Source organism: Thermobia domestica, chromosome 3, assembly GCF_964235325.1.
Source record: "Thermobia domestica chromosome 3, izTheDome1.hap1.1, whole genome shotgun sequence".
NCBI classification, from domain to species: Eukaryota; Metazoa; Arthropoda; class Insecta; order Zygentoma; family Lepismatidae; genus Thermobia; species Thermobia domestica.
In genome coordinates this window covers 70967596-70993985 of record NC_137456.1, presented here as the reverse complement: position 1 = coordinate 70993985, position 26390 = coordinate 70967596, and the positions used below count along the sequence as shown (strand labels likewise).

General features: G+C 33.6%; 1 protein-coding gene across 2 annotated transcripts in view; it reads left to right on the top strand.

Moving 5' to 3' along the window:
• The first annotated feature begins 643 nt into the window (after window positions 1–643).
• Window positions 644–26390, top strand: part of LOC145680492 (glycine receptor subunit alphaZ1-like) — a 52072-nt gene continuing 26325 nt past the window's right edge. Inside the window, exons 1-3 of one of the 2 annotated variants that reach the window (XM_081751076.1) lie at window positions 644–754; window positions 22870–22967; window positions 25501–25568. In XM_081751076.1, coding sequence (XP_081607202.1) covers window positions 22946–22967; window positions 25501–25568 — 90 coding nt within the window. In that variant the 5' untranslated portion in view covers window positions 644–754; window positions 22870–22945. Of the gene's footprint in view, window positions 755–9606; window positions 9826–22869; window positions 22968–25500; window positions 25569–26390 lie in introns of those variants that run through there. The other variant, XM_081751075.1, reaches the window with a different exon arrangement.

Below are 26390 nucleotides of genomic sequence, written 5' to 3'. Positions count from 1 at the left end.
TTCAAAGATTCCGAAATATGATTAACTTAAGATTGTAATTGCAACCCTTAAAAAATTCCTTCTTTAGTGGGATCTTACATTTCAAATTCTATGCCCTAATCAAATTTTAAGTTTCTCGCTTAAGAGGTTTTTCCTGGGTATTGATTAGTTGTAACCGACCGTTTATCGGTTACATTTCTGTTTAAGTTGGCTCCTGTATTTTGATGTTTACCGGTTGTTCATGCAGCGTTAAAGTTGGTTCGTGTATTGTAACACTGCACCCTAGTGCTTCCAAAGATTCGTTTTGATGTTAATTTGTTTCGTTGCCAATGAAATAAATGGCACAAGAGGTGATTAGTTTTATATGCGATATGCAAAACACATATGAGATACGCAAACACACCAATAATTTACCACGAAAATTTCGAACTGTTTCTTTCTACAATTGCTTCGCGTTACTGTAATAATTCCACTCATGTTATAGCTTAATATAGTGAAATTTTAATTAACACTTTTACTCTATTTCAATTTACTTTACCTTATAGAAATATCAATCCAGAACTACGATTGGAAGAAAATTTAACTTCTCATCCTATTTCACTCCGTTGCTTCCCGTCGTTCTTTTGTTAAGAACATAGCGATCATTTCGGTTACGACCGCAAGAGGGCATTTGAATCGCTATACGTGAACCTAACATCGTCAAAATGGCGATGTTGCAACCAAACTGGGGAAAATCATTGTCATAGCAACGTAAATAATTGCAAGAACTAACTAGGTGAGCTTTAAAACTTCATTACATGATTACTTCCAATACTCAGGAGATGTTATTTAATAGGTAAAATGACTGCTTATTTATCTAGGGTTTTGTATAATAACAGAAGGAATATAAATTTGTTTTCGTTTGTAGTCGACTATGCAATATTAAAACCGCTATTATTAAGGTCTGGTGACGCGAGGATGATGACGCAGTGAAACGCCGTTTTACAGTGTAAGAAGAACGATGGCTTAGGTCAGCTCCTCAAAACTTAGAAATTTTGTAACCAAAGTGTAGAATTTTGGAAGTTAACCTAGTATAAATTATTAATTGGAATAACCTGATCTATTTTGGAAGAAAAGGAACGCTGAGGAGTCTGACCGAAGTAAAATTCATTGAAACAAGTTTTGGCCAAAAGCCATCGAGTGTTATTTCCGCCATTACGAGTGATATGATGTAATGGGGCAGGAAGTATAGTTGTCGAAGTTCATGTCATCGGATACTGGAGCCAGGTCCCATATTTAATAGGACGTGGGACTAATACCCGAGGAGATCAGGTTCGACGTGTAAATACATAGGTTTACTAACCTATTCTGTCCTGTGAAGCCAAAGATCCAGGTGGCAAGGACCGAGAGGACTACTTGTAGGAACCTCCATTAATTTGGTAATCTCTATCCATTTTATTTTATTTTCTTCTTGTTCCGATCATAAATAGATTCACTAATTCACCAAATGGAGTGCTTCGAAATAAATATGTGTAGTTAAAGCAAAAGGCGTTACGCGTTTAGACAGCTCATCTCGTTTCCACTCAATAAAAGATATCATAAGCATATGTGATCAACATTAAAAATTGTTGGTGAACTTTACTTTGAGCGCACCATTTGATATTAATGTGCCTCTAATATTTTCCATGTGAGAATTGATACATTTTTTTATAATTGTTAGATTAAGTAATATCTTCACTCTAAGATGTCATTTTGAACGTGTGTCCCATTAAATAATGTATTTAGGTTGTTTAGGTTAGGTAAGATTTAAATTGAACGTGTCCCATAATATACATCTACCTCGATTGTTAGGTTAGGAAATCTGATTGTGCGCTTACGGTTAAATAATGTACTTTATTTTTTTGTCTCGTGATATATTTTGGAAAATGTATATTTCAATGGCCTGCTTAGGTTACGTAAATTGAACTTGTGCGTTTATGGTTAAATAATGTCCTGTTATTTTGTCTCGTGATATATTTTGGGAAATGTATACTTTGATTGCCTGCTTAGGTTACGTAAATTGAACTTGTGCGTTTACGGTTAAATAATGTCCTGTTATTTTGTCTCGTGATATATTTTGGGAAATGTATACTTTGATTGCCTGCTTAGGTTACGTAAATTGAACTTGTGTGCTTACGGTAAAATAATGTCCTGTTATTTTGTTTCGCGATTTTTTTGTTTAAAAAAAACATGTATTTCAATTGCGTAGGTTAGGGCTTTATGTAGGTTAAGAAATTATATTCTGAACGTGATTTCGTATAGATAACTTGGATCTTAAATGTGAAAGGGTTTCGGTAAATTAGGATAGTAAATGTACCGTGTTCATTACTGTTGTCTCATGATATGCGAGTGCATACTTGATCTGTGCAGATTTCAGCTAACCTCCAGTTGTAGTTTTTTTATTTTATTTTTATATTTAAAATCTTGCTCGAATATGCTTCCGTGCAAGACTCTGTTTTGGGCACATATTTAGTTTAAAGGTGCCATTAACGCGTTATGGAATTTCTTACATATTTGCCTCATCGGGAATTAATATAGCTGATCGATGTTCAACTTTAGTTATAAACATATACGTACTCACGGTTATTCGATTTGTCGTTCTTAAACACAATCTAAAATTTATCATGTGTCCATTGCTCTTGAGAATTAATAACATTGTATTGTGAAGTCAAAAGTGATAATAATGTTGATAATGACGTTCCAATCTTTCACAAGATATGTATACCCTGTCGAAGAGAAGTAGAAGTAGAACATTTTTTTTCATTTGTAAATATCTCATCTCATTAATAGTAGGTTTTTTTTGTGTAGAAGTGTTACGTGCGATTGATATATGCTACTTACTTGCCCTGAAGTACAATGAGAATGTAGTAGCAGTCATGAAGGGCTTATGTTGTTGTCTCATTCAAATGAATTACAGGGTTATAAATAGTGAACGTCTATTTAGTAATAATTTTAGTAATGATAATGTCATTTTGTTAAATGAATAATTAGAGCATATGGACCATTAGTTTTTGAGTGATCACGGACTGAATATGTATCATAAAGATATCAAAATTTGAGAATTGATACCATGTTTATATTAAGTCGATGTAATAGCATAATATCGTAAGTGATTTGAACATACTGCGATGTAGGCAAATATTTGACAAACATTATTCTGTTGCTCGTGATAATTGTTATAATGTAACTGTTGACTGATTGCCACAAATAAACAATCACGACAAAATTTTAATTCTATAATTTCGAAGACTGCTCATAGAGTTAAGCATATGTAAGCTTGATAGTTTTTTTTTTCATTCAATTTAAGTCAATGACGTTAAGTCTTCTTTCGTTTCGATTAGCCACTAAACAAGAATTTGAGATCTTTTGATAAATTCGTTGCGCATGCTTGAATTGATTTTTTTTTCTTTCTTCAACTACCGTAATATTTGGGCTGTTATAATTGGCGAAAGCTAACATAACCTAAACATTAAGTTTGAATACTTGTGAAATAAAACGATTTGTTATAATTGGCTTCGTTCAACCAGGATATATTTATTTATTTTGATGTTAAGACATAACCAGAGAAAATGGTGTGTTCTAAATTGGCGACCTTTAGCCAAGGATATTAATTAACTTTGCTATAATATGTGAAGCTGGTGTGTTATAAAGTCATATTCATTTACTCGCTCGGAACTTCTTCTTTTATGATGAATTACGTTCCTCTCCAAACTGACTATTTCCCATCGATTAGAAACTCTAAATTATTATGACTCTAGAATTAATCTCTTATCAAACAAAAATAAGTTTACTTTTACTCCATTCCAAATACAATACGGTAAGTTGCACAATAATTGCTTGTTATGGAGTGGGGGAATACATTTTCGCACGTAACGAGGAAAACGACTAAAATTGGATGAAAAATCCATAATCCATACTGCGCATTTGTATTTACTCAATAAATGATGTTGATTCTTATCAAGTTAATCAATACCGCACGTGTATTCAGTTTTATTATTATTATCATTATTCACATGACTGTTTATACCATAGAATGTAAACAATGTCGTGCAAATGCGATAGTAAAGCACACATTTGTGTTGAACTTGCGACTTGGTGTACTTGCGACATTATTGATTTTTAGCCCATTTATTTATTATTTTGTTTTCTTTGAAATGAACGTGAATTTTAATGGTTTGATTTTACTAATTCCTCTTCAAGTCTCTCACCTCGTCAGAAGTTTATATATAATGTTAATAGATAATAGTCAAATTTAAGTAGGTCTAATATTAAATTTATATGTAATGCAACTCGCTTTGGAAAAGCAACCAGTAAAATTACATAATTAAAATTTCAGTTCACTTCAAAGAAAATAGGAATATAATTCTTCCCATACGAGGAGAAATCAAAAAGTAAAGGGACTTTTTTAGAAAATGTATATTTGAGTTTTGATAGGAAACTGAAACATACATTATTTTCTACATATTTTTTTACGTAAACATTTTCCCCAGCACTTCAACGTACTTTTCCCCCATCGAAAAAAAAAAATCGGTTGCATCTGTAAAACCAATTTTGCACTGTATCAATGACTTCTGCGTCGGTTGCAAAGTTTCTTCCCCTGAGCGCTTCCTTGAATGGTCCAAACATATGAAAACCTTTAATTTCTGGTTCGTGATGATGTACTCAAGTTTCATGTACAACAGGGTATCTCAACTTGGGGGTCGCGAAGATAAGCGAAAGAGATAAATATAATTAGAATCTAATACTGGAAAATATTTTAAAATATTATTTTGAATTTTGTTCTAATAGGTATATTTTTATTTTTATACGTACTGTTAAGAACAACAAAAAATAGGTCTACTAAACATTTTCAACATGTGCAGAGTTGTTTAAAAATCAATTTAAATGAAAGAGGTACGATATGGAAGTAATGAGAACTGCATATTGAAATACGAGAAAAATATAAACAAAACCTGCAACAAAACCAGCATATTGAAATAAAATTAAAATTGAAAGCTAATGAGATTCCAGAGTTCATGGTGTAATTTCATTAGTGCTGCGATGTCCGGTTCAATATTTGTGACGCACATCAAGTCATTTAAAATACTCAATAACTTTTTAACAACTGTCTAACTTTTTAAACTAAAATTAGAAATGACTTTATTATTTTTATCATATGACCCAAAATTAAGGGATTTATGAAGTTTCATAATTTTCAAACTGCATCCATTTTGAAACAGTACGACAGATCGGATCCAATATTTATACTGACAAAATTTGATTTTAATCCATTCGCTTTTAAGGAAGTTACTGTATCCACTATATACAAGAAATTGATTCTACTATTATAGCCTTATAATAGATGGATATCGTGAGGTCTTTGCAATAGATACATTAAAAAAAAAACTCATACTAGCTTATTACAAACCAGAAATTATGAGGGGATCGCTAGCAAGAGGATATGGTAAAATAGGGTTGTGATAGGAATTAAGTTGAGAATCACTGATCTACAGTAACTATCCTGATCTACAGTAAAAATCCATCTCCCCGCGACGATAACGGGTAAAATGTTTACGAGAGGTGTCCGATCTTTGTGAATTATGCTGCACTGACAATTCTTTCGGGACCTACCTTACACACACTTTCCGAAAATTTAGACTGTTGTGTAAGATGGAATACGCTGAACCATGACTGATACGTATGTACACTGAGAAATATCCTTTCTCCGGACAGCGGTATATTATACAAATATACGGAATCTTCTTGCTTACTACAGAAATCAGTACGGAGCATACGTTATCCATATGTTACAGAGGCACTGCCCTTAGATGCTACATCATGCCGTTGCAGGATGTCTGATATCTAACAGTCTTCCTTATATTACATACATATATGTATGTTACCTTCGTCAGCAGTATGTTATAAATGTCCATTTGTATGTGAGATCCTGACCGCTTATATTGTTTCATACGGAAAGTAAGTACAGATGGAACACTTTTACAGAAAGTATTTTAAAACATGCGTTTTCAGTTATATGCTTGTTCTACGTTAAGTCCAAAAACTACTGGATTTATAAATGTAACATACGATTTTCAGTAGCCCTACATATTTTTTTTTTTCTCAGTGTAAATTCGTCTACTGTGATTCGTCTGTTTTCCATCACCATACCCTCAACGACTTTCAAATTGTCCTCAGTCCTTGACGTAGATGGCCTGCCCAATATTTCCTCGTCACATAACGAAGTTCTTCCCTGTTTAAAACGCTCTATCCATTCGTAGATCTTGCTTCGCAATAAACAGCTGTCACCATGCTTCGCTTCATTCGACGAATAATTTTCCCATTTTTAACACCTTCCACAATCAAAAAGCGAATTACTGCCTTCATTTCCTCCTTGGTGCAGATCGACAATGGAGCTGCCATGTTAAACGGTCTGCTACGCTCTCAACGACTAACGTGAGAGTTGCATAGAAGTGTTGCATATGACACTAATTTAGTGCTGGATACTAGCAGTGTTACCAAACTCTAGTGCGGGAAATTGCAGGTCCCTTTACTTTTTGACTTCTCCTCGTAGATCAATGGAACAAATAACAAAGCAAACCATATGTTTCATTCACTGTGAAATAACAGTAGACTTGAAACTATTTGGGTTCAGTTCAATATTCTAACTCGAACTGATAGACAGTGGCATAACTAACGTCTCGGTATGGTACGTAATGTGAGGAAGCACGGGAAAGGGGGCCATTTAAGTTTCTAAGTCTGACTTTAAAGTTTTACATTATTTCACTTCATTTTTTCAGTATTGCTTTGTAATCTTTTAGTATTTCCAGGTTGGCGTCTAAAAAGCGATGTAATTTACCGTGAACATTCTGTATAGAGACTGGAATAATAAAAGAAAAGGATTGGGGAGTATTAAATAAATTTTCAGCAGAGGGTGAATTAAACAAACTAACAATAACAACAACATTCAATCTGGGAATATTAATAATAATAATAATAATAATAATAATAATAATAATAATAATAATAATAATAATAATAAATATGCAACTTTTGTATATGAACAAGTACTGTCTGACTAGATGGAACATGAAAGTCAAAAAGATATTTTATAATACTTATAAATTTTGCGTGCCTTAATAAACGTAGTAAGACGGAGGACTTTTTGAAAATTTCGCATGGGGCCCATGCGTACTTAGTAATGCGATAGTGATAGGTGTATTAGTTTCGATTTTAACAGAGAAATGGTAAATTTGCACCACTTTCGATTGCAATAGAGAAGATGAAAGCTATTCTACGGACGCTGAATCCATATCAGAACTCCGTTTTTGCTATGATACCGAAAAACACATAGTAGCTGTACTATAAGGTTTCCCATACTATTACAATACCGGTGTAAAGTGTGGAAGTGTCTAAAAGTAGTAAATATCCAAAATACCCACAAACGTGTTCCTGACGCCTTTTATTGAAAGTTTCAAGAGGTGCATAAAATATAGTTCAAACCAGTTAGCAATTAGAAATTTCTATTAGAATTGCTATTATGATCAAGGCCGTACTACTCACAGTAAAGGATGGGGCGTTGGAGGCCAAAATTCTTGAGTAAATAAAACAAAATTTGGCCTTATCGGAGAAATATAGCAGGAGAAGTTTCGGGGAAGCCTTATGCACCAATGGGTAATGGGGACGCCACAGATACCCGTTCAGTCGCTCACGAAGTCGAAAACGAAAGAAAAAAAAATCCGAGAAAATCCATAAAAGAATGCACCGCTCTTCGATACATTCAGGAACCGTTCATCTTACAAATGAGGGCTCTACCACTATGAACACTATCCCTTGTCCTGCCTAGATTAGGTTTGGTACGCAGAATATGATAAATTTTCATTGTCACCAATGAATGTTCAAGTTTCTTAAGAAGTAAAATTGTATTTTTAGTAAAAAGAATTTCTCCCCTTTGTAAATAGAAAAATATAACAAATAATCACGACTCGCAACTACACTACACTACACTATGCTACATAAAATCACAGAAATGAACAGGGGTGTCCATTTCCTAAAGGACTTGGGCGCAACCCCCAAATTTATCATTTTCCCCTCAAATTTACCATTTTACCTTCAAATTTATCATTCTTCAGTTTGATTCTACTATGTTTGAGTCTCTCCAAATATTTTCATGGCCACAACCTGCGCTCCAAAAACCCGCCTGTGGGAAGACCTGGAAATTCAATGCAATCAAAAATGACATGCATCAGTGATCATAATTTATCGCTGAAGTGAAATGTTTTTACCACAAAAACAGCAGTATATCATTGTGTTTTCTTCGTGACAACAATTTATCGAACTCACATATAGTTGAAGTTCATCATGTCCCTCAAATATCTTACATTTCCCTTTAGGTGCCTTTTTCCTTACTCAATAACACATTCTTAATGAATCCAGTACGAACTATAAATCATAATACTTGAAGACGCCGTAACATTGACGAAAAAGAAACCATTATAAAGCACTTTGACATTTCACACCAACTGAAATTAAGTGCTTCAATCAGTACTTCTTTCAGAAAAAAATGTTCCTTGGCACACTTAGCATTCGGAGGGACCCATATTTTTAAACAGTACTATTCTATTTATTATTATATTATAAACATATTATTTTGGTCTCCTCCAGAGGAAGGGGGCATTCTCAAAGCTCCGGGCAGAAGCAGTGCCTCCCAAAAACATGTCTGTAAGAAATGCTGAACCTCAATGGATTTTGAAAATCAAGATCCCACCTTATTTTTCGACAACTGCATCACTGGGAAACGCATATGAGTCTAGTAGACTCTTTTTTATATTTTCATAGCTGTTTCAAGTTCTGTTGAGGTATTCATAATGATACATAGCGTTCACCTAGAATAAGATTCTTATTGCTACATTCTCTCCGTATCATTATTGTTATTATTATGGAAATGGCAAAAGGGAAGTGATGTCGGATTTAGTACATTTCAGAAAGGAAAACGAACTGAATTCTCTCAGCATTTAGTTATGAACATTTGTATGAAATTAAGTCATAGTGATTTTGTCATAAAAATGAAGGTATAGTTCGAGAACTGTATAATGAAAATTTCTCGTTTTTTGACAGCTTTCACACGGACACACTCAAAGCCAGCTACCAGCGTAGTTTTGGAACTATGGACTTTTAAAGTTCATTTTTTAATGGTTTCAGCAGCCTATAACTCCGAAAGGAAGCATTTGTACACGCAGGTTGATCTATACTTTTTGTCTTACCTTGGTGTCAGGAATCATCCCCAAACGTTGTCGGTTGTTTTGAAACACCCTATGTATATATATAATTTTCATTTTTCTCTATTTTGCTTGTCATTGTCTTACTTGGTTATGTTTGTTTATTTTTCGTATTTGATATCCGGTAAATAGTAAAATAAATAATATTTTCCTTCGCTCAAAGATGGTATATAAAACTCAAAATTGCTATGCAAATTTATTTAGCAGTTTGCATTGTAAAAGTAAAATAAAAAAGCTATATATATACTTGAGGAATGAGTCATGATTGTTGCTGTAGAAGCTTTTGACATAAAAGCATTTCTGAGATTACTATCGCTTGTCAATACTGTCCTCACATGACAACTAAAGAGGGGAAACCATTAGAATATTACAAACACGAAATACTAAATAGATAGCAACACAAAAACAGATACAATATAATGCGTTCGTTTGTCATATGGAGAAATAATTGCTCTATTTTTGACACAATTATTCTTGGTACAAGAAACATAGTAAGTGGAATTTTTCTGCTACCCAACGTCTTCTGTGTTCGGCAAGAGCAGATGCGGAAGTGCAAGCAAATATTCCTACTCCTGTATGTATACATAGTAAAATATGTACGATACTTAAAATCCATTTATTGGATTACGATATCTTATATATATAAAATGAAATAAGTTCCTCAGTTAGAACACAGTAATTTTAAATATTGATGTTAAATTTAATTCTGCAAAACTGGTTATTAAATTTTCTTTTTTTTTTTTTTCAATAACTGCTGAACGAATTTACAAATTAAAATTCAATTTCAGTGACGTACTTTCATTTCTTCACAAACTCAATTGAGGCTTTATATCAGGCTCCACCAGAATTGAGCTGTTTGAGCAGTTTCCTCTGTTTAAGTTGTTAAGCATTGTTTCATCATTGCCGCGAGCAAGGTCATAAAACATCTGCAAGGCACACACGAGGCAAAGGAGTTGCTAACTATCCTAACAAGAAACACATTAATTCGCAAACCGTGTCTTCACAACATACAGAATGACTTTTTTTTTTTTAATAATGATTTATTTCATAATATTAAGCATTACAATTATATTTGCTTAATGCGCTACTTTTTTTAAAACTTTCCTATTAGACTGAAATGTATTATATAAAATTTATTAATGTAAAACAAAATTTAAATACAATCATGCTGCTCTACAAAAGATAATAATGGAAAAGAAGCTTTTAAAGGATTTGAGGTATCCATCCGCCTAACACTTTTAATTGTTACATACATACATACATAATTTCTTGTATTTTGTTTTATAAACGAAAGGATAGGCCTAAATATTATGTACCACGCGCGTTTGTGTCGCGAAAGCTTTATAAAGTAACAAGTAGGTGCTTTTTAATCCGACAATCTATGGTTCGGCACATGCTATAATCCGGTACCAATTGAGCTGCACGCGTTTCCCACTCTCCCTTTTTCCCCGGATGGATTCGGTCGTTCGTTTCACTTAACTTTCAGGTCACGCCGCTGAGTCACCCGCGTTTTTAGTTCGCTGAGTGTTTATCAGAACTGTCAATGCTTCATCCATGACATCTTTAAATTTTACGTCCCACGATTATGCCAGTTAGGCTAAAGGAGACGGTGATGATGAGAAATGAATATGGTAAAATTAAGAAAGTGGGAGGAAACGGGAGGACACCGAGAAAACCCACGTACACGGTGATTGTGCACCATAAGGCTCACTTGGCGTGAGTGGAATCGAACCAAGGACCCCATGCACCAGAGGTGAACGCTCTACCACTGAGCCACCGCGGACCTCTATCAATCTTCATTCCAATACAATGTTTCCCTCCTCTAGAGGGTTATACAACACGTCTGCACAATATTAGAACTGTGCACGTACATACAGAGTACTGTAATGTAAGATATTCTCGAAGCTCAGTACGAGTTCTTCAAGTGGCAATAAAACTAAGAAGCAGAAGCATTTGACTTGTTATACAGTAAAAACTACAGATAATTAATTTGTCTTGAAAAATGCGAAACAGTGGCGGAGCCAAGGGAGGACCAAGGGGGGCCAGGCCCCCTTGCTCAAATTCTTAGCCCCCCTAGTGCCCCCCACACAGATGATGCTATTATAGGTCGACAAACGGTGAGTTGCCAATGGCTACAAGTGAAACTACTTCCAAAACATCTCTCGACAACAAAGTTACGAACTGCAGAATACCGTTGTGTTCCGAATAAAATAGCTCCACTCGTTTTAGTTTGGAGTACGGGAAGATCTAATTCACAGAAATCTGTGGGATGCTTGCATTGACCTCGCCACCTGGACATTCATTTTAACCTCTGTCCATTATCTGGTTATCTCCTTTGTTTTTGACAAACAACCAGAAAAATAGAAAATCAGTCGGCATTCTCATTTGCTTCAATGTTGAAAGTCATACTAAAATATGATATGCATACTTACAAATAACATACACTGCAGTAAAACATTACACTTGTGTTGGACGAAAAAAGTCTTCGTACACTAAGTAACTGATTTCCATTGATTATGGCGACATAGAACAAATGCATAGCATCCATTAAATAATTTGGTATTATTATTATTATTATTATTATTATTATTATTATTATTATTATTATTATTATTATTATTATTATTATTATTATTATGAGTTTATCTACCAAACAACTATTTATTGATTAATAAAAATGATTAATCAATTGTATTTAGTTACGTATGGTAGATGACTTCAGACTGACCGACAGTATCCCACGCTGTGGTATCTGTGCATAAGAGATAAGTTCTAATCTTTTCTTTGTAGAAGTTAAGTAAAAGAACCTGTTTTACCTCGAAATGCTTAATTACAATTTTATTTACACAAAGACAATTCTAACATACAAGATGATATTAACGATGCTATTTCCATATACGAGATACTTGTCACAAAAACTAATTATGTTAGGAAACTAAAACTATGCTCAGACTGTCTTTCTTAGCTAACTTTTACAAGTGGTAGCAATTGAAACTCACATGAGTATATGGTAGGTAACCTCTCACCCGAAGTCCAAGGTTAATCTCTTTGCACATGGCTAAAAAAAAAAAAAAAAAGCCTCTGGTGCCTCCGTTTTCACTCTCCCCCTCTACCAGCCTGAATCCCCATTATATTACCAAATGTTATCAATCTTTAATTTCAAATTTAGTGCTTTATGATCTTTTTGCAATTATAAAGTCTCATTAGTTTCTATCACCGTTGTCCCTTAGGACAAGCTATTATAACAAAGGAAAAACATATTAATGGTTCCTCTTGATTACTTTTCAAGGCTTTTTCTTATAATTCACTTAAGAACTATTACTTTTTTTTTTTTACAAATTATCATATCCATTTATTCCTTTTTTTCATAAAATCTGTTTTCAACACATTATATTATCATGCGGTATTAAAACAAATCTGGAACTTCTGATATTTATTTACCTCCATCATTCCATCCGGAAAATTAGTGTGATCTGCACACGAGGGAATGTTTTCAGGCTGCTAAAATTAAGATTACTGGTGCCATGCAATAACTTTGAGTTTCGACTTATCTCAAGTAGATGCAGACATGTCAGAAGGTTTGATCCTTGTAGATACACTAGCTCAAACGCTGTCCAAGATGAGGTCTGGTAAATATGACTCTCAACGAACAATATTCGAACAAATTTATCAAGAATGTTTGGAGATGTGCAAAGAAAATGGTCTCGAATTCCAGAGCCAGAAACAAATAGAATATAGGGGTTCCTCGTGGAAACGAACTAGACATCCGCCATCGAAATATCACAAATTTATTTTGGCTTAATCTCTTCCTTCATTGGAGGCAGAAAACGAATTTTCTAAAGATAATATATCTATCAAGAGACATTTTTCTCCCTACTATTGATAGACAATTACTGATATGGAAAACCGCTCTGTATCATGTTGCAAAATCATCAGATCAATCACCACTCTACATCCAAAAAGTAAAAACTTTTTAAAATTACAACATTGTCGAGCCTATAACCCAGCATTATGGAGTTACCTGCAAACATTAAAGTGAGAACTCAAAATCCTCCCAAACACAATTAATAGAGCAACCCAAAAGCATAAAAAACATATAAAGCATAACAGCAATTTACGCATATGGTTGGTACCTTGAACATGATTGTGATTGTCTAAGGGTCCAGAAGAAACTAGTTTTAAAAGCATAATTTTAGAAAATAAAGCATAAAGCATAATTTAAAATATATAGCACAATTCTTGGAAAATTCTCTTTTAACTGAAAGTTTAACATACTGTGTCAATATTTTTTAATACCAATATTTACAATGCAAAATCATTGAGAACATAACAATGCAACAATGAAAAGCTTATTCTCATTTCTGTAAACTTTTCGGTGTAATCCTTTGATGTGGAGAAAAGAAAAAAGTAAAAGAAGAAATTTTTCCGCCAACAATGAATAGTACGCAAGAACTCCATACTATATTGTTATGTTTACTTTTTGAACTTAAGCACTTTCTGTACTTTTTGGTGGCATCTTTTACTTTCCCTTTCTGTATATATGTAACTGTAAGGCGCACACAAATGATAGAAAAAATTTATTCGAGCAAAGCACATCTCTTTACAATGAATTAAGTAGAAAGTTCATTAAATATGAGAGAAAGTAGTTGCAAAAAAAATATCAATAAATAGATCAAGATATTTAGAATATTTAATGTATAATAAATATTATACATTATACACGATTAATGTTAAGTAATCATTGAAATTAACAATAAAGCATAATTTAAAAAAAGCATAATTAAACAAGAAATGAAGCATAATAGGGGTTGCTCTAACAATTAAGTTGTATGAAGACGAGAGGAAAACCAAAGCTGATTCCTTAACGAATTCCCTTGATCTTTGTGTCTACAAAAACGCATTCCTAGAAACCTACAAGCTAGGTATCATCTCTGTGATTATATCAGTTTCTAGTGCTACATGTGAAAGGTCATTCTCTTCTTTGAAAAGATTAAAGACTTGTATACGCAATTCAATGACTCATGATAGGTTGAAAAACTTAGTGTTACTTTATATTGAGAAGAAAATTGCTAAATCGTTAGATCTTTAACAAGTTGTGGATATGTTTGCTGCTGCCCACACGAATAGAAAGATCCTCTTCAAGTAGAGGCATGAACCTATAAGTTATTTTCTTTACCTGTAAAAGTGTGTTTGCTTCCACTTAAGTCAACCAGCTACACATATTTTAAATGCCATGATTAAATAACTATTTACTTATATTAGAAATCAATTGCATTAATGAATCCTAGTTGTTTGAGGTACTAAATTCTTATATTTTCACTGTTTTCCAAAGAGTAAAATCATGAACAACAAAGATGGAAACATTCACCTTGAATACACACACACACAATATATATATATATATATATATATATATATATATATATATATATATATTAGAGATGGTCCCCTCAAAATCTTCTTGGGCCCTTCATTGCCCCCCCCCCCTGAAAAAATAAACTCTAGCTATGCTACTGATGCGAAAACAGAAATTTCGTTAGGCGAGATTTTCAATATTGTCTATGCTAAAATAATATGTACGGTAGGATATTTATTTCGTCTGCACAAGTTCGCAATGTGTGTAAATGCATAAAACACAAGTGTAAATGCATAAAATAGTTCGTACTTTCATCTAGAGTAATTTGTCTTTGGTATTCCCGTTAAAACTATATTGATGTTCAATAATTCAACACGGCCGTGGTTATGAACGTGCCCGATTAAAATGTGCCTACTGTGCAAGAAAATGGCACATTTCTGACTATTATTATTAGCCCTCAACGCTAATCTAATGGGTAACGTGCGAGTCTTTGGTGGAAGTTGTTTCGAGGTTCGATATCCGGTGGGAGAGACTTGAAAAGTTTGAACGCATTTCGGTGGTTCGTATTATACTTTAGACTGTAGATCCAAGTCTCATATAGCGTCGGTGCTGAAAACAACACTAAACCAACCAATCAATCAACAAATAATTTATGTCCATCCGTGGCATTCCTGGAGTTTTGCATTTTCAGAACATGTTTAACGAGCTTACACGCTGTATGATGGTTATAAAGAGTTATACACTTTCTGTTTCTGGTTTCGAGGATTTAATTAAAGTTTTGGATGGAGACAGCTTCTGATATAGGTAGAGGTAAGGAAGTTCGATAAGGCTGAAGACTTATCGAACTTCGGTTTTGAGAATTTATTATCCGCTACTTGAAACCCTCCGAGTATTGAGATTATCTCAATTCCGTGTAATATCTGAACTTCGAGTATAATTGAAACAAACTTTGGTAATTTTGGGTGCGAAGCTCCCTATAGATCGTGCTATTTGTTTGTATGTGATGTCCGCCTATAATTTTCGAACAGATTGTACGATTTTGATGAAACTTACTCCTCTTTCTTCCCGCTTTCTTCATTCCAACATTTCTTTCATTACCATCATCACCAATTTCCTTAGCCTCGGAGTATAAACGTGGAAAGTTAAAAAAAGAAATAAACTGTATCCTGACATGTTTGTTTTGCTTTAAAATTGTACATAATGAAATAAAATAGCATTATTACAATAGTTAGTTAGTTTAAATACCTTAGATCGAACCAGTGGCGTATACAAAAAGTTTGAGCTTTAAACTCTCTTTAGCAAGATATTATGGAATAATAAACTTTTACTATTAACTTATATATATATATATATATATATATATATATATATATATATATATATATATGTGGGGGGGTGTATTTGTGTGTGTGTGTGTGTTAATAGTAAAAGTGTATTATATCGCACCGGGTTCTAAATCGCACCACCCCTAGTTTAAAAGGTACCGTAGTATTAACATGCCATCTGGTAATTAAATTAAATACTGAAGCATACTCCCATATTCCCACAGTAGTGATGGGCAAAATGATTCATTTCGGAGAATCGATTCATTTACTATGGTTCACTAAAATGATTCGATCATTTAATTTGTTCATATGAATTGGTCGTCTGCGCATTCCCTTCGCGCAAGTGAATTGGTTGGGAATGATTCGCTCATTAATCAGTTAGATTTCCGCGCATCTATTTTGCGCAAATGAGTTATTCGATCATATGAATTGAGTGGGAATTATTCGATCATATGAATCGCTTGGACTACTGCACTTCTTTTCTGCACAACTTAATAAATTCCTTGTGAAGAAGTACAACCTCGTATATCATCTTTGCCATATGACACGACCAGCTTTGCGTTGGAGTGAGTGGAGTGGCTCGGGAACTCGTAAGCTTCAGTACTATTATGAAGTTTCAATAATATGCGGTTGCTCTACTCCCATTGTTGTTATTTTTACATCCTGTTTTCATATTTAGGGCTTGAGGCAAAGACCAAAACTGTTAATCTCCACCTTTTTTTTCTGTCAATTTCAGTTTTCGAGGATGTACTTTGATGAAATATACTCCATAAGATTTTCTCGGGATACGAGTAGTTATAACAATTTATTTTCAACTTCTTATTGTCGTACATATTAATATGGAGAAAAATATAGAGCTCTAAGAGGAGGGGTGGACCAACGCAAATTCTTCACCTGGGCAAGGAGACTTTTTGGCGTCCCCTTCCCTAGTTCTAGCCTATATTTTATATTTCATTACAGTGATTTTAATATTTTAAACCCATTTTCTAAAAGAAAAATGAATACTCAAATACATGATATAGGTCCAATCTTTCTTCTACATGCCAAATACTCAAATCTCCATTTGTCGGTACAGCACCCCTAGTACTATGAAACTGTCTTCTTCCATGGTGGAATGAAAGATGATATAATTGACGCTACTTTATAAGAATATAAACCCCAAAATCAGTGGAAAACACGTTATAAAATTTACTTGTTGGGGCTCGTTTTGGCGCCCCGGGCAGTTGCCCGGGTGCCCTCTCTTGGTCCGCCCCTGTTTAAGTGTAATGTATATGCGACATTCATACTTTTTGTTTTAAATACAGAAAACATTATACAATGGGCCTGTAGTGTTAAAATCATTTCTGATGAGTATTATTTTCCCAGGTCATATACACTTTGTAAAGTACACATCACGTTAATTGATTTCTTTTGTTGTTGTAACTCTTAGAGTAATGCCCTGTAGGGTAAAGAAGAGCTGGATGATTAATTAAAGTAAACTGTTATCTCGCAATAATTTCTATTCTATCCTAGGGGTGCGTGTGGTACCTGGTTTGATCTACTGTTAACTAAGTTTGTAGTGTACATCATGATGTCCGTGGGTTTTGTTGGGGTATTCCCGTTTCCTCCCACACTCACATTCCACCCATTCTTCTATCATCATTTACATGCTCTCATCATTCGTCTCCCTTTGCCTACAAGACATAATCGTGGGATGTTAAACTGCAAGATTTATGTTTTATTTTATAATATTCTAAAATATGTTCTATTTTATTCTTGACTAGCAGAAAATAATGATCTTTCTAAATTCCTTTGAACTAGAGAAGAAAGGGAGTTGACACATCAACATATATTTAATATTATTGTGATCATTTTAAAAGGTTTCCCTCGGGGAGACTTTGAATAAATGCGGAAGGAAATGGTAACTTAAAAATTTTACGTTCCATGCTTATTATCATCGTGTAGACTAAAGGAAATGATGATTATGAGAATGAATGAAATAGTGAAATGAAGGAAATGTGCGAAAACGGGAAAACCCAGAGAAAACCCACACATATGGTGTTTGCCCACCATAAAGCCCATTTGGTGCTAATAGAAGAAAACCAGGGACCCCATCCACCACAGGTGAACGCTTTACCACTGAGCCACCACTACTTTAATAAGGAAGAGATAAACATATATTTGCGAAAATACTGGTAACCCCAATTGAACCCAATCTGAGAAATGCCCCAAAGGAAACTTCTTAGTCCCGGAGAATTTTTTCCCAGGTACCTCTGAAATCATCAATGTTCGTCTATATTCCGAAGAGTAAACCGAAGTTAGTTAAATTTAAGTTTAGTTGATTTTGAATTTTACGTCCCATTCAGCAGCGAGGCTATATGAGACGTGGATCTACTGATTAACATGGAATCCGAACCACATGAGCTCTTACCAGGAATCGATCTCGGGTCTCCCACATCCTCTTGTTTACATGGAAGCTTAGAAAACCATTTGTATATTCACGACAATTTCGATAGTAGTAAAGCGAAAAGTAGGGACTACTAAACAAGGGCGCCGATTTCACTGTAACTTTGTGCGGGGGGGGGGGCATTCAGGTGTGTTTGGTTGCAGACAAGGGTCTAAACGATTTTAATACGACTTCAAATTATGCCAAATATTGTATGTTCATAAAAATACATGGGTACACACATGAGCATTCGGAGTGGGGGCGGCCCCCCCGGATCGACGCCCTTTCCACTAAGCTTTGTTCCATGTGGATAAGTGTTTCTACTGAAAGATGCAATACATTATCTTCCCAGAAAGAATGTACGTTCGTCTTTCTATATATACATTAGTAAAATCCATTATGTACAGTACAAATATTTTACAGTGCACTTTTCTGTGTAAATACTGTATTTAGATTGAACATAATAGAGTACTTTGAGTTGATTATGAAGCATTAGAAATGACCTTTTTGGCTAGTGCAGTCGAAAGTGATGATAATAGTTTAATCCAATGTACGTACAGTATCATAATAAAATAGATAAAGGCTCATCAAGGGTATGTTGATATTAACTACAAAATCTTATTACGCCTAATTGAGCAACACTGCCAGTACGTCACGTCGAGAAGCAAGCAACAGGAAAGTTTATTTGAAAAGTAATCTGTTTCTAAGAGTGTGGCTTCCTATCTTTGCAGGAAGCAACCCTATCACGCAGGAAGAAAAAAAGCTCGCGTATGGTTTTCTTCCTTTTTTCACTGCCCGTCAACTGCAAACGCATTTGCAGAAGCATCCCTACCAACTCTCTCACACAAGCTGGCAGTTTGTGATTCACAATTCATTTCGATCACGGCAAGCAATCCAGTGAAAAGTACTAATTATTCATTAAAAGAATCGATTCATTTGTGGAAAGAATCATAATTCATTTGATTCACGCCATGATTCGTTCATAATGATCGAATCGTTCAAGATCGACACAACACTATCCCACAGTAAAGTGACAACGTTCAGTAAGTTATGTGTATGTGCAGTTGCAGTACAATAAAATTCTAGTGTTCCTTACTAATTTTCGGGGTATTTTACAATAGAATAGGAATTAAGGTAAAAGAATTAGCTTATGTTTCACTAAGTAGTAATAAACAAAATACCATTAACATTATAGTGACAAACTTAAGTTATTCTCTTTTTTTTTTAATTTGTGAGGTATGTAAAGAATCGTTTTTTTTTTTTTTTTTAATGGGGTAGTTTCCCAAATCGCACTACTACCGTGTGCCCCAAATCGCACCGGTGTGATTTGGCTCCTGTGGTGTAATTGTTTTTCCTGGTTTCTTTCTCGTTACAGTTCACACAAGATGGGTACACGACAACATGGAAAATGGTCTCCGGAGTCTATGAATCATGCTTTGAAAAAAGTATAGAGAAAATAAAGTTAAATTAAATGAAATAGAAAGGAAGTATTGTATTCCAAAGAAAACATTTTTGTGACATTGCCGAAGTGAGATGGCACGTGAAACGTGCCGGGGTAGTAAACCAGCCTTGACTGCTGGAGCAGAAAAAGAATTTGTTACCCTTATTTTAGAATTAGAATAATGGTTCTTTGGATTTACAGTGTTTGATGTTTGTCGTTTAGCGTATCAAGTCATTGAGCAATTTCTCATCTCCCAAATTTATTTAATACTGAAAACCAGATGCCAGAAAATAAATAGCATTACGCTTAAGTGTCAGCCACACCTTAGTCTACGGCAACCAGAAAACGTATCTGTAAATCGTGCGAAAGGATTTAACTAGACAATGAAGAGATCCAAACGTGTGCAGAGATCTAATATTTCTGACCGTCCGTTAGGTCTGCATTGTACCTGAACACCAAAAATTGTACTCGAAAAATAGATAAATCCAAATCACAATGCTCCGAGCTACATATTAGTAATGTTTCAAATATGACACTGAAATCAATGAACAAGATTGGTTTTTCATCCTTCGTCAACAAAATTTAGTCGAAATTATGGTACAGTGTGTTTTGTGTAAAGTCTGGATACACGAGTATTGTGTGGGTGTGCTTCCCAATATGATTTCTGTGCACATAAGGTGTAGCTGTCCGTGCATTCCATAAATACAGATACGTTTACGTTTCACAGGATTATTAACAATATTGCACATTTAATCAACAATAAGGATATTATTTTTTCATGATATACGTATTCTTCCTCGTAAAAACACTGAGATAAACGAATGTGATATATCATAAAAATATTAATTTGTTTTACTTATATGTTGCATTTCTACTTAGCTTATTTCTAAGGTGTTATTTCTGTACTCGGTTATTTACATTGCAGTATTTTTCCCTTTAAAAAATGTATTATTCCTCATCTTAATAAAACATTAATAAAATAATGTGATAGTCCATGGAAATGATAATTTCTTTTGTCCATACGCGTTACTGTAAAATTTGCATGTATTCAAATGGAGGTGCCATTTTGGCTTCACATAATGCAGTTTGGGAAACCTGTTGCGTAAACCGCAACAATCGCTGGCTTCTAAAATATCATCATTTGTATCATGATAATGATAAGATATCGTTATGGAATCACTGTGAAAGACTCGGGAAACTATAAAGTTCAATATGATCAAAAAATCATTTTCAATTTCATCAAAAGTTTATGTAAAAAGTGCGATTTTGACTACTCTCATATATATATATATATATATATATATATATATATATATATATATATATATATATATATATATATATATATATATATATATATATATATATATATATACACAAAAATCACGCTTGTCGTAAAAGAATAAAATTGACTGTATGAGCAACCCTTGACGAAATTCTGCATACACCACTGGCTCGAAATATACAGGAGACAACTTATAGAGTTTAATTTACTTTGGGATGGTATGAAACTATCACATGAGGATCCACTGAAGCATCCACGGGGAGGGCTGGGGGCCCAGCTGACCTCTCCTCCCCAAAGACTACCTTTTAATAGGCCTATATATACAGGGTGAGTCAAAAGTCCTTGGACACCTGCATAAGTTTGAAAATCTACGGGAAAAGTAAAAAGTGATGATGGGAAAAGAGGTTTAATAAGGGGCCGCAACTTTTGGAGTGTAAGTCATTCATGGCCGCCATCTTGAAATCCGCCAGTTTGGATTCAAGTCAATTTTTTAAATGGGAAGGGGGTGTATGACACATTAAATAACACTAGCTTGAGACCAGGAATTTAGTGGTATAATTTGTTTTTTTTTTTCTATCTTGTACAGTTTAGAAGTTATTAATGTTCAAAGGAAAATTACCTTGATACTGACCCTTCTTCTATTACAATTAATTACACAGTAAAATATGTCTTTAGAGGAATCGAACAGGACTCGCAAAAAAATCAGAGACAGATTTCCGATTAGTGAAGGTTTACCTATGCAATAAATAAATAAATAAATAAAACGAAAGTGCAAGCATATAAAGAATATAAAATAAGATACTGTCAATTTCCAATATTTATTTCTACTACGAATTAATAAATGTAAAACGTATAATGGACAGGAAAAAAATCTGTACATATATTAACTTATTTTTTCTATTACTGAAGGAGGGTTTTCTGTACACGTCGCTGCTTGGCTGCTTAACTTTTCACAAACACTTTTGACAGTATCTTGATAAATCTCAGGCTACTCTTCTTATAACTCAATGCCATAATTCTTTTCTTCCCCTACTTCCTCTTTTCTTTCCGACTTTATGTAATTCTATTTTAAAGCACGTATACCCATTGTGTCTCTTCCGATTTACATACCATTGTCTGTTTTGCAGTCAACGTAGTGTATATTGTATTTACATCTAACCTCCCATAGGATGTCTAAAAATTTTCTAAATGCTTCTCTGCGAAACTTGAAATTTTCCGTTAAGATACACTGGTTTCCGTTGGTCGTGTAATACAGTTTCCGTTTAATGAAGGTAATTTAACATGATTTTCGACAGTAAATAAATGGGACCGTGAAATATTAACGTTTAACGCAAGTTTACGTTTAATAAAGGGTCCGTTAAAGGCAAATTGTACTGTATCTTTGAGCCATTCTTACATGGCAATTTTGATACTTGTTAAGTACCGCGTTGTTGTTTCAGGATTTTTTTTTTTTTTTCACATTCACCAAAATGATTGTATGCAGTGTTGAATTCAGACTTCTTTTCCTGGAAAGGGTTTTGAAAATCCAGGATGAAAATTTCAAAAATCAAGATATGTCAACTTCATTGTTATAAGATGTTATATGAAAGTAGACATTTTCTCAAGGAGTAGAATGTCAGGACAAGCCGGAAGGGTTTCTTTCGCATAAATTCAATACTGGTCGTATCAAGAAACATAAATAATTTCAGAAAATAAACTTGTCATTTACATTTGTAAAAATATGAAGTACGATAAAATCATTTAAATAATTTTGTCTTTTTAATATAAATTGATCTTTATTTCACAGGCTATATTCCACTCTACCTTATTCTGTCGTAAATGCTGTAACCATCCCATTCTTACCTGACAACTACGATAAGTACATGTATCCACCGAGGATAGATGGTGAGTTTAGTATCATTGCAATCAGTTTGTAAACCTGCGGATTAACTACTTGTAAGTTATATGCTAAGACGGAGGGGAGATGAAAAAAAAAAAGTAATATTGTAAAATATCTACTGGTGGATAATTGAAATGAAAAATGATTCAGTACAGTCTTGTTTCAAGAACTCTGGCCACCCCTTTCCCTCTAAAAGATTCTTGTATTCATAGATTTAAAAAAAAAAATGATAATCTTTTTGCTTGAAATAAAAATCTCAGTTTTGTTTAATTTTATTTTACTTATGAATACAGTACTGTTCTAAGTGGAAGGTGGTTGAGTAACTACATCTTCTTGATGTGCAGGACATAAAAATGCACAAAATGTATGCACTGATATGTGTTAACTGACACGTTCCTACTTCATATTTCTAGCTTTACGCAACTCACGTATTATGAAGTCACAAATGTTCTTCATGTATAATTAGACAAAAATAAATCACTTGGTCCTGTTTATTTTGACGCTATAATTAATTAGACCTGTTTAACATGGAAGCATTTATTATATAATTTCTCGTGGTAGATATGATGTAGAATATTAACAAAAAGTACGCTATTCTATGATACCACAAAGCACGTAGTTTTTACGCAGTAGCAATTTCATTAGTATTATTTCATATCGTATAAAAAGCAAAACATAGGGAAGAATGCAATTATTGCTTCCAGAGTGTAGTGAGTGACATCGAAGCAGGGGCGTCATTTAGGAAAGGCATGAAGCGATTGATCCCTCTCTGAGTTTGAGTAATACATAAATTTTAATATATATATATATATATATATATATATATATATATATATATATATATATATGTGTGTGTGTGTGTGTGTGTGTGTGTGTGTGTGTGTGTTCCAGCATAACTCTGGAACATCTGGAACAATGTCAGAAGCAAATTTAACCAAACTTGGTATACATGTGACTTTCAATCTGGAAAAGATACTGCAAGAATAAGAGCTCCAAGGAGTAGAATTGGAAGGAGTAACTAGTCATAACAATGCAAGACGTTTAATATTATTGTGCAATTCATAGTTTTCGAGATCGCTGAAATGAATAGTGACGCCCCCAATGGTGTTTAAGTCCAAGTTCATCCCAATCAGCAGAAGGTAGAGAGATGTGAAAAATAAAATGTCAAAAATTACTTCGTGTCGAATTAATAATTTTCGTGGTCGGGAAAACATTTAAGCCCGTTTAAAACGACTTTTGGAAGATAGTTAGTACCGACTTCAAGTTGGGATATTGTTTTAATTAAATCAATTTGATTAAAGGGGATAGATTGTTTCAATATTTACAAGAATATCTTCTGTAATTTTATCATTACAATTTCATTGAAATAAATATTCTAAAGGGGAAAGGAATTCAAATATTTCCCATAAAACTATTCTCTCCTTGAGAAGAACAATCATTTCAGGTAGTACCTAGGTATACTAGTGAAAAACGTGAAACTATTTATGTTGGTAGACAACTTTGCTTTTCAAGCAAAATCTGAAATGACGTTGTTGTAATGAAGGTCACTGTATCTATTTCAACAAGGCAATAGTAACAGCAACTCTGGTTTATACATGTTTTTCTTTTCCTTTTAATTCGTTTTCCTCTATGTATACTTTTCTCTCTATGTTATATGTCTTCCTTCTTTTTCAAACACCACGGCACTATAATCGGACCAAGAAGCGGTGTGGAAAATCTCACAAAATGGAGCTGTACCTGCGACTACTGCCATAGGATATGCCATAACATGGACAATACTATAGAATTAATTATTTTACATGACAGGATAACAGTGATATAATTTTTGCTACAAGAAATCATGTGATAAATGCTTCCGTGTCAAACGCCTTTAATGTCAATTAGTGTAATGTAGTCAGTTCTTTCAAATTGTGGTCCTCTAACAGTATGATACATGGGCTCAGAAGTTGAAAGAATTGCTACAATAATATGGAAATATCGTTCGAGATTATCGCATAAATATATCGCTTATAATTGCCGAATGTTTTGAGGGGCACGGACAAACTTCAAGACATGATGCAATGTTGTAAAGCAAAAATCGCCTACAAGGATAGAAAGAAGTGGATGTTTATTTGACGCTCTCTACTAACATGACGTCTGTCGTTTCGAAATCATTTACAAACGGGAGCAGAGTCATAAGATAGAATTTGCAGAAAAATCCGTTGGTGTATATATATATATATATATATATATATATATATATATATATATATATATATATATATATATATATATATATATATATATATATATATATCGGGTGTTAATGAACTATACCGACAAACTTGAAGAGGCGATTCCTCACTTCAGAATCCGTGAGGAATCCTCTCTTAAAGTTTGTCGGTATAGTTCATTAACACCCTGTATATATATATATTCTATTTCGAACTTAAAATAGCATAGTTTATGTTTTTCTTAAGCAATGTTATTTCAAGTGCCTATAAAAATATTTAGTGTAATAAGGAAATTACTACAAACATTTTTTTCTTCCTTTTCCAGGCAAACCTGTTGAATTTTCAATAAATGTTCGTGGGTTTGACATCCTGTCGGTGAATATTATGGAAGGGGTAAGGCTGAATTAATGTATCAAATAATGAACTCATACAAGCATTCAAATCTATAAAGCTAACTCCTTATAGAAGCTGAAAATGTTTTTATAAATCTTAAGATTAGATTATCATTCACTTAAGCTGTACTATATTATTAAAAAGTACTTACTATTAATAAACAGTGTTTCTTGCATAATTTTTGTTCTTGGCTTTTTTGTTACCTAAGCATGTAAGGTCATAATCGAATTCAAGTTAGTTAGATATGCTGTACTTACATATCCCTTTCCATTACCGATGCTATATGTTAAAGAATATACAGGTGAACATGGGATTTGAACGATGGAGATTCACCAAGAATAGAATCAATACTAAAAATTTCTTTCTAAAAGATTATTATTTTCTTTTTCTTTTTTTTTTCTTTTTTTTTTTTTTTTTGGTAGAGAACAGAACAAATTTACTGTAAAACAAATTCTTAAAAATGATTTTTAGTTGTTCTGCGATCAAGTTGTATCTTGCATAAACAAATTGCTTCTCTGAACAAGATTCAAATAATCAAACCGATACAAGCTTATGTTGATTTGATTAACTGAACTTTAATAATCCTTTTTAGCACCGACACTATTTGAGACCAATTTATTGTATTAAAGTGATATTTGAAATGGTTATAAGATTCCTGCACTTTGTTATAATCAATTCCTGCTTTTTGTTGCGACAGAATTCATGTAGTTTGTTGCGACAAGATTCATGTCCTTTGTTACAGAAAGATTTCTGTGCTTTGTTATGACAATATTCCTGCATTGTGTTGCAATAAGAGTCATATGCTTTGTTATGACAAGATTC